Here is a 13779-nt window from a genome sequence, read left to right as displayed (position 1 = left end):
GCCTCCTCCCAGGATTCCCCCACCCCCAAAGGGAAACCAGCGCGTGCCTGCCCTGGGGACAACCCACCCACAGCGCAGGGAAGCCCCGTGTGTGCGCGCCTGGCCCGGGGCCAACACCTCGGTTCAGGAAAACCCCGTGCGCACCTGCCCCAGGGCTGATCCCCCCCCACCCCCCCCAGCGTAGAAAAACCCTGCGCGCGCCTGCCCCGGGGGCCGACCCTCCCTCCCCCCCCCCGGCGCAGGGAAGCCCCGCACACGCCTGTCCCGGGGCCGACCCCTCGGAGCAGGAAAACCCTGTACACGCCTGCCCCAGGGCCGACCGCCCCGGCACAGGGAAACCCCGCGCGCACCTCCCCCGGGGCTGACTCACCCCTCCCGTGTGGTGCAGAGAGTTGATGCTCCCTCCCACAGTACACCCGGCAGAGCAGCTAGCGCTACTTCCAGAATCGTCGGAAGTGGCGCTAAGCTGCGGGACTTCTGTCCATCCCCGGGAAGCCTACATTACCTCCATTTTCACTGGAGGTAGGTAGTGGGGCTTCTCAGGGATGGGAGGGAAATGGGGGCGGGGCGGGGCGGACAGGACGCCTCGCGATTGATCGACCTGTTGGTGACCACGGCTGTACAGGATAAACTTAAAAAACAACAAATAGTCTGGTAGCACTTTATAGACTAACAAAACATGTAGATGGTATCATAAGCTTTCGTGGGCACAGCCCATTTCTTCAGATGACTACGGGAGAAATAAAAATAAAAAGGGGAGAAGGGCGGAAGGAAAAAAATGGAAGGGGGCCGGAAAACAAGAAGCAAAGGGTATGTAAATATCAAAGGGAAAACCAAAAAGGCAAAACTGTAATCTATATGCACTAAAAATTGGATAGCTAAAAGAAGCAGATAAGGATCATAGAATAGCAATTAGAGAGGAAGAGTACTAGCATAAGAATCTACACAGATAAAAAGAGCTGTTGGCACCTTCGTTGTTTGTTTGGCTGATAATATCCCAGCCATCCATTATCTTGATTAAGACCACAGGTGTGAGAATTAAATTTGTGAATGAATTGTAATTCCAACCATTCTCTTTGTATTTGGCTTGTAGAATTGGTCTGTAAGGAAGGTCTTTCAAAGTATAACCAGGTAGATTGAAGTGTCCCCCAAACAGGTTTCTGTATGTTCCCTTTACAGATATCTGATTTGTGTCCATTGATTCTTTCCGGTAGGGACTGTCCAGTTTGTCCAATATAAGCTTTACATCTATGTATTAAAAAAAACCCTTTTCCTGCAGGATGACAGAGTGATGTCATCTCGTCACTTTGCATCCTGCCTGTCTCCTCCCTCTCTCCCCCTTCTCCCTTGCCCCTGCTCAAACCCAAACTCACTGCTTCTCCCCGCCATTTGGAATTGCTATTTTAAATCAAGCCCCTATTCCCCTTCCTCCACCACCACCCCTCAGGGCTTTCAATGCCAAGAAATGTGGCACAGTAACCAACAGATCCCACATCGCAGCCGTGACAGCCCAGGAATGGGGAAGGGTACAGTGCTTGGGACAGCAGTCCGGGGACAGGCACTAGGAGTGGGTCTCCCAGGCGGGCTTATGTGCCAATAACAGGCACTTGGGGAGCTGGAGCATGGTTCCTGACCACCTGGAGACCAGCTGCCCCCATTGAGATTCAACCCCTCCCCAGTGACTGCACTTAATACTTAAGCCAGAGCACCTCCAAGCTTCCCGGGGGAGCCACCACACCAACCTGCTCCTTACCTTCCACTCCCAGTGACCCTGGGCTCTGTGGGCAGGGCTGGGCTGGGCTGGCAAGCAATGCAGGCAGGACCGCACAGGGGAGAGAATAGGACAGAGGCTCACTGTGCTGCTGCTTTCCCCACCTCAGCAGGCTACAGTGCCCTGGAGTACCATGTGCACATGGCAGGCACCCCTGCACCTCCACAAAAGCCAGCTGAGCTTGGGGCGTGGCAGGAGGGAGGAGTTAAGGAGGGGGGGGGGACAAAAAGGGCTCAGGCTGGTGAGGTGTGGGGGAGGGAGAAGGGATCCTGGCTTGCCTGGGAGGCAGTGGGGAAAGAAAAGGGGGCCTGGGCTAGCACGGCAAAGGACAGGGGAAGGGAGAAGTGGCCCAGTCTGGTGTGGTTCCAGCCTGGCCCTCCCAGGGCTCCATAAGATATCTCCAGGGGCTCCATGAGGTTGACAAACTGGAAACATCGATATGTACAACACATAGAATCAGTGGACCGCTGGGGCTCCGCATAAATTTTTACGCATGTAAAGGGCTCCAGAGGCCAAAAAGTTTGAGAACCGCCAGCCTAAGCAATGCCAAGTAAATCTTCTAGTGTACTATATTTTAAAATTTAGATTTCATATCCCCCTTTCCTATCTCATAATAAAATTTTCAGTACGATCTATGGGTATGTCTACACTAGCTCGTTAGTTCGAGCTAGGTAGGCAAATGAGGGCAACCGGAGTTGCAAATGAAGCCCGGGATTTAAATATCCCGGGCATTATTTGCATGTTCCCTGGCGCCGCCATTTTTAAATCCCCCTTAGTCCAAACTAACTGCCCGCGGCTAGACGTGGCATTTAAACGTTAATTCGAACTAACTCCTTAGTTCGAATTAACCGTTACTCCTCGTGGAATGAGGAGTAACAGTTAATTCGAACTAACTCCTTAGTTCGAATTAACATTTAACTGCCGCGTCTAGCCGCGGGCAGTTAGTTCGGACTAAAGGGGATTTAAAAATGGCAGCGCCCGGGAACTTGCAAATAACGCTCGGGATATTTAAATCCCAGGCTTCATTTGCAACTCCGGTTGCCCTCATTTGCCTACCTAGCTCGAACTAATGAGCTAGTGTAGACATACCCTATCATACTAAGAACAGAAAAACAGTTGACAACAACTGCTGAACAAAAGGTTTTTTCTATTTCAGCATATCTAAACAGTTCTGAATTTGAGTCCTGTACCATAAAGTTGTTAATGTTTCTGCTTTCACATTCTTTACAGAAAAAAACAGAACATGCTGAACATATAATACTTGGTATTCCTTGGAATAGTTTGGACCATAGTCACTTTAATTACCAAAGGTAAAGAGCATAATTATGTAGAGAATGAGTTTGCAGTGTCACCATTAGATGTGAACATCTTACCTGTTTGGGTCTTACTGGGATGATGTTGTCCACCTGTTCCTGGCTGTGGAGGAGGACTTGCCCCTGCTTGTCCAGTACCTTGTGGTGAGCTTGAGCTGGTCAGAGTTCCAGTAGGCAGTGGTTGACCTCTTTTTAAGAGCTGCTTCTGTTCTTGCTGGCGGAAGCGTGGAGGCACCTCACGAGGCAGGTAACGGGATGCAGCTGGCTGCTGCCCATTAGCAGATGCACGCTTGCCATTGCTGCTATTGGAAATAGTGCTGGTGGAAGTACTGGTACCGGTACTGGCAGGCTGGGGCTGGCTTAAACTGGTCTTAATAGGTTCTGGCACTGTATAAAAATGAAACAAATATTAATTTATTCTAAGGAAGAATTAAAGATAATTTCTTCAAAATGAGTGAGTAAAAATTATAAAATTTAATTTTTTAGAAACAAAGTAAAACATATACAGACTGGACCTCCCTGGCCAGCACCCTCAGGACCTGACTGGCTATCCAACATTTTGAGGACAAACTGTTCTCAATTCCTTCTCTACCTCAGAGACAATTTATTAAGAACTTCAAAGTAGAGGGGAGGAGGTTAGGTCACGTAGCACCCACAGGACACACATCTTAAAGACCCATAGTTGCAGCACAAGGCAAGCCACTTCTTCTTCAACTAGTGTCCCTGTGGTATTCCACTGTAGGAATGTGGGACTTCAGAGTTAAGTCTAGTGCTGATGATGATACTGTAAATCCAAACATAGCATCTGATATCAAGTCATCACAGTGATTGCATAAATGTTCCACAAAACCACGAGAAGATGCTGAAATTACTACTCTGAATATAGCCGTGATGGGAACATTTTTAACGAAGGCTACACAACTGGAAACATCTTGTGGAAAGTTTGAATTCCAGGCAAAGGCTGAATATTGCAGGTAGCCATCGGTTATGCTATCTGATATATAGAGCCATGGTGTCCAACCAGTTCTGAAGTGAACTAGTCATACTCAACTAACTAGCCATACTGTTCAAATCAACTAGCCATACTCAACAGGCCAAATAGCCACATGTGGCTAGTGTGTTGGACACTAAGGGTATGTCTAGACTACATGGCTCCCATCAACGGAGCCATGTAGATGAGTTTACTAGACATAGGAAAATGAAGCGGCAATTTAAATAATCGCTGCTTCATTTACATCAAAATGGCTGCTGCGTTGTGCCGATCAGCTGTTTGGTGGCACAGTGGGGCAGTCTGGACATGCCGTGGTTGACGAAGCCTTTGTTGACTGCTCCGGTATGCCTCGTGAAATGAGCCCAATGCCTCAGGGCACCATGTTGCAGTTCAGTCAGTACAGAGGTCAATAATTTTACCAGGTATCTCTTTTTCCTGATCAAATTTAGAGTCTGGTGACTTGCAGCCCTGTTTTTTGAGGTTTTATGAGAGTAATTAGCAGATTGTTTTCTTTGATGTTCGAAGGAATCTGATGGTCACCTCAGGGATTGTTGCTCTGGGGAAGTCCTGGGTCAAAGGCTGCTCTAAGTGAATTTTCCATCATCAAGAGTCAGAGCTATAGTTCACAGCTATTTCTTATCCTCTATTTCAGTTTCAGACAGAAAGTACACTTTGGTGGTATAAATAAGCAGCAACTGAAGCATGAATGGCTGTCACTGACCAGAACAGCTTCTATACAGGAAAGACAGTGTTTAAACCCTGGGCATATGCCTACTTGGAATTTGTTCCACCCTCCAAAGGGAGAAGATAAAGGAATCAATAAGGAAATCATTGTTTTAAAAGCTACAAGAAAACATTTTAATATAAAAAGAAAAGGGAAAGGGAATAGTATTAATCTAGATGACAACCATACTAGCTACTCTGTCAGCTCAAATGAAGTTTAGAAATTAATCACTGCTTGGACTCTGCTAATGCTCCATCTCAGGCTAACTGAAAAGGAACTGCGGATGGTTCACCTGTGCAGTGCCAGATATCCTCGAGGTAAGGAACAAGAAAGAGAAAGTACAGTGCAGACCAAAAAGATACTGCTACCTAAAATTTGCAATTTGAAGCGCAGGGAAGCGGATACACCTATAGAGGTACACAAAAAAATGTGACCTCCTCAAACTTTAATAGATGCTTAATATATATATAACAACTCACATGGTAGTTAAAAATATCAAATGATGCTTACATAAAAAAATTATACAGAGTGTTCTACCATTGTTTTACCCAGAATGGTCATAGTAAGATATAGATGCATTCAGCACTGTGTTTTAATACCTCATCTCAGGTTAATGTTAAATAACCTCCTTCTAATCATTGAAGAGAAATATAAACATGTGGGCTGAAAAACAACTGCAAGGGAATAAACCAATTCACTACTTTTTAAGTTATCTAATAAATTACTCTTGATTTCATTTTAAGATATATTTGCACATATTATGCATATGTTTGCATTCATATCTATGTATATGCAACTTGTTTAGAAAATGATCCTGCATACTGTAGTACAGGGGTCTCCAACCTTTTTAATCACAAGATCACTTTTCCAATTTAGGTGCAATGTAAGATCTACCTCAAACCCAAATACCCTTGCCCCACTTCCTTCCTGCCTCTTCTTTGAGGCCCTGCCCCTGCTCCACCCCTTCTTCGAGACCTCACCTTGCTCACTCCATCCCTCTTCCTCTCCCATCTTCACTTACTTCCACCAGGCTTGGGTTGGGTTGCAGGCTCTAGTCTTGGGCCAAGGGGTTTGGTGTGTGGGATGGGCTCTGGGATTGGCCCTGAGTGGGGGATTGGGGTTCAGGATACCGTTCAGGTTGCAAGCTCTGGGAAGGGGTTTGGGTTCAGGGGAACTCACTTTGGAGCAGAAGGTTGGGTGTAGAAGGAGGTTCAGGGCTGGGACAGGGGTTCAGGAGGCAAGCTCTGGCTGGGCACCGTTTAGCTGAGATGGCTTCTGGGCGGTGGAGTAATGGGGTTAAGGCAGGCTTACTCCAGCACTGGCCCTGAACCACCCCTGAAAGCAGCTGGCATGTACAACAATGGCTCCATGGCACCATGTGCTGCCCCTCATCTACAGGCACTCAGCTGAAAGTTTCTACTAGCCACAGTTCCCCGTTATTGATCAATGGTAGCTGCAAAAGTGGTAGCTGCAGGCAAGGACAGCATGTGGAGTCCCCCTGCCTTTCTCAGGGGCTGCAGGGATATGTCAGCCATTTCCAGGAGCAACAGTTACCACAGAGATAATTACTCCAGCCACACCAGGTTAGGCATTTTAGAACTCACTCAGAAATGAAAATTATTAAATGCACAGCTCAATCAAAACCCAAAAATAAAATACTTTGCAAGCAGTAAAAGTAGTAACAATAACCCCCATGTGTGTGTTGGGTCAGGAGATGAAAGTGAAGACCGTGTTTGTGAAAATGACAAAGGAACACGGTGTGTGAGAGTGACAGATTTGCATTGCCCAGCTCCCTTTTCTCTGTGTGGAGATAGGGTACAGAAATGGTGGGACACCCTGACATTAGCAACCCCCCTCTACTCCCTTCCACACCCTGCACAGCAAGCAGGAGGCTCCAGACGAGCAGCTCCAAGGCAGAGGGCAGGAGCAGCATGACAGTGGGTAGAGAGGCAAATGAAGTGCCAATGTTTCATAGCTTCCTGGCAAAACCAGTCAGGATCACTTCTCAGAGGCTCCAAGATCTACCAGTAGATCCTGATCTACTTACTGTGTAGTAAAATGAAGGCCTAAAACAGAGGCAGGCAATAATTTTTGGCCAAGAGAGACTAAAAATGTTTTGAAGTGGCCCTGGGCCACCAGGGCTGGGATGCTTCCAGATATCCTCACCCACACACCATGATTGGTCTGGGGGTGCGGGAGCCCCTTTGCTCCTCCCTTCCCACAAGCACCTATGACCCTGAGAGGGCTGGAAGAGGCTTTGCCCGCTCCCCCACCTTCAGGCCATTTAGGGTAGGGGCAGGGGAAGTGCATGAAGTTTCCGCCATCCTGCCAGGAGCATGTAGCACTTTGAAGTGCTGCATACTCCTGGCAGGGCGTAGGAAGCTCCGTGTGCTCCCCCACCCCCAAGCTCTGATTGGCCTGGGGCAAAGGAGGCTACGAAGCCTCCTTCCGCCCTGCAAGGAGCACAGGGCACTCTGAAAGTGCCACGCGCTCCTCACAGGGCGGAGGTAGGGAGGAGAAAACTTTGCGCGCTCCACACGCCCCCAGGCCAATCAGGGCTTGGGGGTGGGGGAGTGTGTGAAGTCTCCTCCCGTACTGCCAGGAACCCGTGGCATTTCAAAGTGCTACGTGCTCCTGGCAGGGTGGAGGAAGCTTCGTGCACTTCCCCTGCCCCCAGACTCTATATGGCCTGGAGGCGGGGGAGCGGCAGGGCCTCCATTGGCTGGATCCAGCCCACAGAGGCCCTTTTGCCCACCCCGACCTAAAACATAAGCCCATAGAGCACAGGCCTGGTCTGAGGCCTGAGGTCTAGCTAACAATGGGCAAAAGCAAGCAAAACTAAGCTGTGATCATGAAACAGGACCTGTTTACAGAACTTCACATGAACAGGGCTGAGTGCGCAAAATACTAACTGGTCACAAGTTGAAAGCATATGGTAGCACCAGCTCATTAAAAAGACCTTGGTACCCACACTCCCCACAGATACAGACTCGGGTTCAGGAAAGGGTCTAAAATGACAGATTGATGGACAGAGAAGGTCTAATGACATCACAAGGTACAGGGTAAAGGGTGGTATCTAAGCAATGTCAGAGGGTGGCAACCTGACAACGTCAGGAGTGATGTGTAACTTGTTGGTACCTGTATATAAAGTGGTGTCTTGGGGAGGACAGTCTTTGGCTAGCTGAGGGCAGTAGGAGTTTCCCTCTGTCTGTGCTGAGACCATTGTTATGAGTACATGCTAGGGAAGTTAAATATCAGTTAATTGAATAGCTGAGTAACTTCATGAATTTTTATCGGTTAGTCGACTATTCTATAGTCCCTGGGGGTGGGGCTGGCAGCAGCTGTATCAGAGGTAGCATGGAATGCCAGGAAGGAGCTGGACCAAAAGGGGAGCTGGTTTTTAAACTGGCAACAGCATGGGGTGGCAGCACCCCTTTGTAAGCCAGGGTCCAAGCTCCTGGACCTGGTGCGAGCTGGAACTGAGCTGGGCTACTTGTCCATGAGGCTCCTAATACACTTTAAATGCAGAGGTGCAGTAAGGGTAGGTTCTAGATCTCACATGAGCCAGAACTGAGCCAGGCTGCTGGCCAGCTTGCTAGAAAATTTACTGACAAGGGTGAGGGCAGGGAAATGCGTGTAGTCCAGTGGTCTCCAACCTTTTTATGACCAAGATCACTTTTTAAATGACAGAACAAGCCAAGGTCTACCGCCCCACCCCTTCCTTGAAGCCCCGCCCCTTCCTCTCTATTCTGCTCCTCTCCATCACTTGCTACCCCCAACCCTTATACTGCTGCTTTTTTTCACAATTTTTCTGTAGGAAAAGGTTTTTCCAACAGTTGGCCTGTCTAGACTGGACCAAATGTCAGAAAAGCCCCTTCTTTTGGAAGCCCCCTTATTCCTCATGGAAAGAGGAATATAGGGGTTACAGAAAGAGCACGTTTGCTCGTCCACTAAAAAAAGCAGATGCAGAAGAGTTTTTCTTGGATATCTCCGGAATCCTGAAAAACTCCTGGGCTGCGTCTAGACTGGCAAGTTTTTCTGCAAAAGCAGTTGCTTTTACGGAAAATCTTGCCAGCTGTCTGCACTGGCCACTTGAATTTCCACAAGAACACTGACAATCTCATGTAAGATTGTCAGTGTTCTTGCGGAAATACTATGCTGCTCCTGTTCGGGCAAAAGCCCTTTTGCACAAATGCTTTTGCGCAAGAGGGCCAGTGTAGACAGCGCGGTATTGTTTTGCGCAAAAAAGCCCTGATCGCGAAAATGGCCATCGGAGCTTTCTTGCGCAAAACTGCGTCTAGATTGGCATGGACGCTTTTCTGCAAAAAGTGCTTTTGCGGAAAAGCATCCATGCCAATCTAGACGCTCTTTTCCGCAAATGCTTTTAACAGAAAAACTTTTCCGTTAAAAGCATTTGCGGAAAATCATGCCAGTCTAGACGTAGCCCTGCAGTCTAACCTTACCCTCACTGGGTTGAAGCAGGATGTGTAGGCTGTGGAGTGGGAAGGGGTGAGAGATGCAAGCTCTGGAAAGAAATCTGGATGTAGGAGGTGGAGAAGAGGATGCTGGGTCAGGAAGGGGGCTTCAAGCGTAGGGTTAGGGTAGTAAGCAAGCCACAGGCTTGTGGATATGAGGGTTCAGGAATTTGGGTTAGGGTATGTGAGGGGCTCAGGGCAGGGGGATCCAGTGTATGATAGGTTCAGCTCGAGGGTCTGGGGAAAGGGGGAGTGCAGGAGTGTTATGATGCTGTGGGCAGATGGGGGTTAGTTGGCCAGGCTTCATTTTTAAATAAAATACTATGTCAAACACAAAAAGTTTCTGCATTGTCTTTATTTCTGAGAAGGGCAGGGAACCTGTTTTGAGTCAGGGGTCACTGACCCACAGAAAAGACAGTTGGGGCCACACAAGTGAGTTGCAAAATAAAAACTTCTCCAAACCCCCCACAAGCCTCACTAATATGGCCCCAATTGTGCTGGTGGGAGCAGGGCACATGGTATGGGGGAAGGGTGCTAGGGGGTACCGGAACAAGGGACGAGGTGCTGGGTAGGGTGCCAATGAGTGCTGGGGCAAGGGCCAGAGGGCCAGTGGGTTCGGGGTCAAGGGCCTGGAGCAGAGGATAGTGTGTCAGTGGAGGCAAGGGACAGGATGCCAGTGGGAGCTTAGTGCCAGTGGGAACAGGGGGCAGGCTGTTGGCTGGGGCAGGGAATCCTTGGCACGCACCTTCTCCCCTCCCCCCCAGAGAAGGGAAGCTCTGGCAAGAGCCTCCTCCTGGGACTCCTCCCTCCTCCCCCGCAAACGAGGAAAGCCCCGGTGCGCGATTCCCCCCGGGACTCCTCCCTGCCTCCCCGGCGCACGTTTGCCCTCAGGACTCCTACCTCCTCCCCAGCAGAGGAAGAGAGCCCCGATATGCGCCTCCTTTTCCCTCTCCCCCCCCCCCGAGGGAAGCCCTAGTGCACGCTTCCCCCTGGGACTCCTCCCCCCCCCCCGGCGTGTGCTTTCCCTCGGGACTCCTACCTCCTCCCCAGAAGAGATGGGGAACCCCAGTGCGTGCCTCCCCTCCCTTCTCCCACCCTCCCCCAAGTCCCAGCACACACCCTCCTTCGGAACTCCTACCTCCTCCCGGCACACCACAGACCTGGAGGAGGGGAGCAGGCTGCGCACTTCTGGAAACCCTGGAAGTGGCGCACAGCTGCTAGACTTTCCTCCACCCTGGAAGGAAAGCTGGCACTACTTCCATTTTCAGAGGTAGGTAGTAGGGCTTCTTGGGGGTGGGAGGAATTGGGGCGCCCCCAAATGCCTCGCAATCAACTGGTCGAGTTCTCCTGATTGACTCGTCGATCTCGATCGACGGGTTGGTGGCCACGGGTGTAGTCTATAGTGTTAACCTATAAGCTTTTGCTTATCATTTAACCGGTTAATCGACTACACTATTACATCCCTAGTGCATGCGTGTAGTGATTCGGTAAAGTCTACTGACAATTATTACTGCACTTCGCTTAGCAATAAACCTGGCCAGGCACCTACAATCCTTATATGATTTGCAGCCTTTGCAGACTTTCTTGGGGTCTGCTGAATAAATCGACATGGCACAGACCATTGAGCACACATGCAAGCAGCCTTCTGGATATCATCATCAATGAATCCAGAGACCTGTCCGGATGCCACAACAGGAAATCCTGACCCTACTCTATCAGTGACTGACAACACATACATTCTCAAAAAATGTAAATGAGATCTGTTTTAAATTAATAGAATGGATTTATTCAGATATTTCATTTGGTAGGAAAGAATAAATTACATGTATTCTAAGTACGCAGGCCACATATTTCTCTGGATTTTTTTCTTTTTTGGCCTTTCACACTTTATTAATTCACAAACAACAGCACATAGTTCATTGTAACATATCCAGTGTTTTACAAAAAGCAACAGTTGTTACTCTATGAGTAACTCTAAATCAAGGACTTTTTAAAAATAGTAGTAAAAATACAGAGGTTCAAAATAATTTCTAGACATAGCACTAAGTTTAAATTCATTACATCATGTTCTATACATAAGCCATACATCATATTTTGTTGTTTTGAAGATATTTTGGAGACACAAAGAATGGAATGGCTGTCAGGATAATAATCAAGAATGTGGCTACATCTAGACTGCAAGCTTCTTTCGAAAGCTGCTTTTCCAGAAGAGATTTTCCAGAAAAATGTTTTTTTCCCAAAAGAGCGCATCTACACAGTAAAGGCGCAATGAAAAAGCAATCTGCTTTTTTGAAAGATAGCGTCCAAGTTGAAAGATAGCGTCCACGTTGATTGGACACTATCTCGCATATAAGGCCACCTGGAACCAGTTCAGGCAGGGCATTAGGTCAGCAGTTGCTTCTGACTGCCTTTGCCTAAAGCTAGCTGAAACACGTGCTTAAAAGGACCCCCCCGGACAACCATTTCTCTGCTTCTGCTGCATGCTTGCCTACCTCTCCAAGGGACAGCAAAGCATTTCCAGTGAGTGCTCTGCTTGCCCAGCTTTTGGATGCCATAGCATATTTCTTGCTATGGAGCTGGAGCTGCCTCTGGGCATGCGATGGCCCCACACAGCCATGCTGTAGTTTCTGCAGGCTGCCTTCCTGGCACTGCACGAGCTCAACATTGAGACCCTCTCCCTGTGTGCAGGAGCAAGGCCCTTGCAACTGCACCCCACAGTGGAGAGAGGATTTTGGAGGCTTGACACCAGTTCCGACTGATGGAATCAGCTGGTGATAGAGCAGTGGGATGACCAACAGTGGCTCCAAAACTTCTTCATGCAGAAGGCTGCCTTTATGGAGCTGTGTGCCTGGCTTGCCCCTGCCTTCCGACTACAGGCACCCACCTGCAGCCTGCCATCCCCCTAGAGAAGCAGGTCACCATCGTTGTCTGGTGCAGACCCCAAGAAAGTCCCGCAAAGGCTGCAAATCATATAAGGATTGTTGTCCTTATATCGTTGTCTGGAAGCGTGCCACCCCAAGTTCAGTGTGGGAAAGTTTACCATCAGGGCCCTCCTCATGGAGGTAAGGAACTCTCGGGCTGCATTCCTGGGGCTGGGGGGGAGTCCTGGAAAGGGGGACCCTAGGGAAAGGGGGAAGGGCTGGGGGTGGAGGGGAAGCCCCATCCCTGGGAGGTTGTGCTGTCCCGCCCTCACACAACCCTGCTGCTAGAGGGGCAGCCTCATAGGGGGTGGCTTCTGGGATGTTAGGGGAGGGGAGTGGAGCGGGCACATTCCCAGGGCTCAGGCACTCCCTCTCATTCTCTGTTTTGTGTATTTGTTTGTCTCCTTCTGCAGGTGGTGAGGGCCATCAACTCCGTCCTGCTGGGCAGGGTCATCCGCCTGGGAGGCCTGGACCCCAACATTGGAGGATTTGCCGCCCTGAGGTTCCCCAACTGCTGGGGAGCAATTGATGGAATCTACATCCCAAACCGCACACCACATCATTGACCCAGTACATCAGCAGGAAGCACTATTTCTCGATGGTGCTGCATGCCATGGTCAACCTCCATGGATAGTTTACAGATAATTTTGTCAGGTGGTCGGGCAGGGTGCCCGATACCCATGTATTTAGAAACTCTAGCCTCTACCAGAAGCTGGAGGCTGGCACATGCTTCCCCCAGTGTGACTTCGGGGTTGGGGATGTGCAGATGCCACTGTGCATTGTGGAGACCCGGCCTACCCCCTCATGCCATAGCTGATGACGCCATACACCAGCCACCAGGACCCAGCAGGGACCAATTCAATGTCCACCTGAACATTGAATGCAGGTTCTCAGTCCCCCTCCTCCCCAGTTTATTTTATTATAAAAAAATGTATAACGTTTGTTTTGTTCAAACCAAAAAGGTGTGTTTAATCAGAGTTCAGGTACCTTTTGGTGCCTAAAGACAAGGTTGAGGTACCTCCTGACCTGTCTTGATGTGGGGGAGCACAACATCCCTGAGGTGGTCTCTGTATGTTGTATACACCACAACATTGTGGAGAGAAAGGGGGATGACTTCCTACCGGGGTGGGGGTCAGAGACCAGCCGGGAAAGAAGGGCTTTCAAGCAACCGTGCACATCAATTGGGAGTGTGCATCCAGGGCTGTGTCCAGACTCAGGGGTTTTTTCGAAAAAAGTAGCCTTTTTTCGAAAAAACTTCACCTGCGTCTAGACTGCAGCCGCGTTCTTTTGCAATTAAATCGAAAGAATGCGGCTTTTCTTTCGACGGCGGTAAACCTCATTTCACGAGGAAGAATGCCTTTTTTCGAAAGTGCTCTTTTGAAAAAAGGCATTCTTGAATGCCAACAGGGCTTTTTAGAAATAGAGCATCCAGACTCACTCGCTGCTTTCTTTCAAAAAAGCGGCTTGCTTTTTTGAAAGTTCCACTTGTAGTCTAGATGCTCTTTTTCGAAAGAGGCTTGCAGTCTAGACATAGCCCAGGAGGCCTTGAGGGAGAGTTTCTCTCAAGGACCCCAGTACCTCTCC

General features: G+C 49.1%; 1 protein-coding gene across 6 annotated transcripts in view; it reads right to left on the bottom strand.

Moving 5' to 3' along the window:
* Positions 1-13779, bottom strand: part of TNRC6C (trinucleotide repeat containing adaptor 6C) — a 344243-nt gene that overhangs the window by 190586 nt on the left and 139878 nt on the right. For all 6 annotated transcript variants that reach the window (XM_075903558.1, XM_014573581.3, XM_075903557.1 and 3 more), the window contains one exon: positions 3145-3471. In XM_075903558.1, the coding sequence (XP_075759673.1) occupies positions 3145-3471 (327 nt within the window). The remainder of the gene's footprint in view (positions 1-3144; positions 3472-13779) is intronic.

The sequence above is a fragment of the Pelodiscus sinensis genome, chromosome 20 (assembly GCF_049634645.1).
Source record: "Pelodiscus sinensis isolate JC-2024 chromosome 20, ASM4963464v1, whole genome shotgun sequence".
NCBI classification, from domain to species: domain Eukaryota; kingdom Metazoa; phylum Chordata; order Testudines; family Trionychidae; genus Pelodiscus; species Pelodiscus sinensis.
This window is presented reverse-complemented; position numbering and strand designations above follow the sequence as displayed.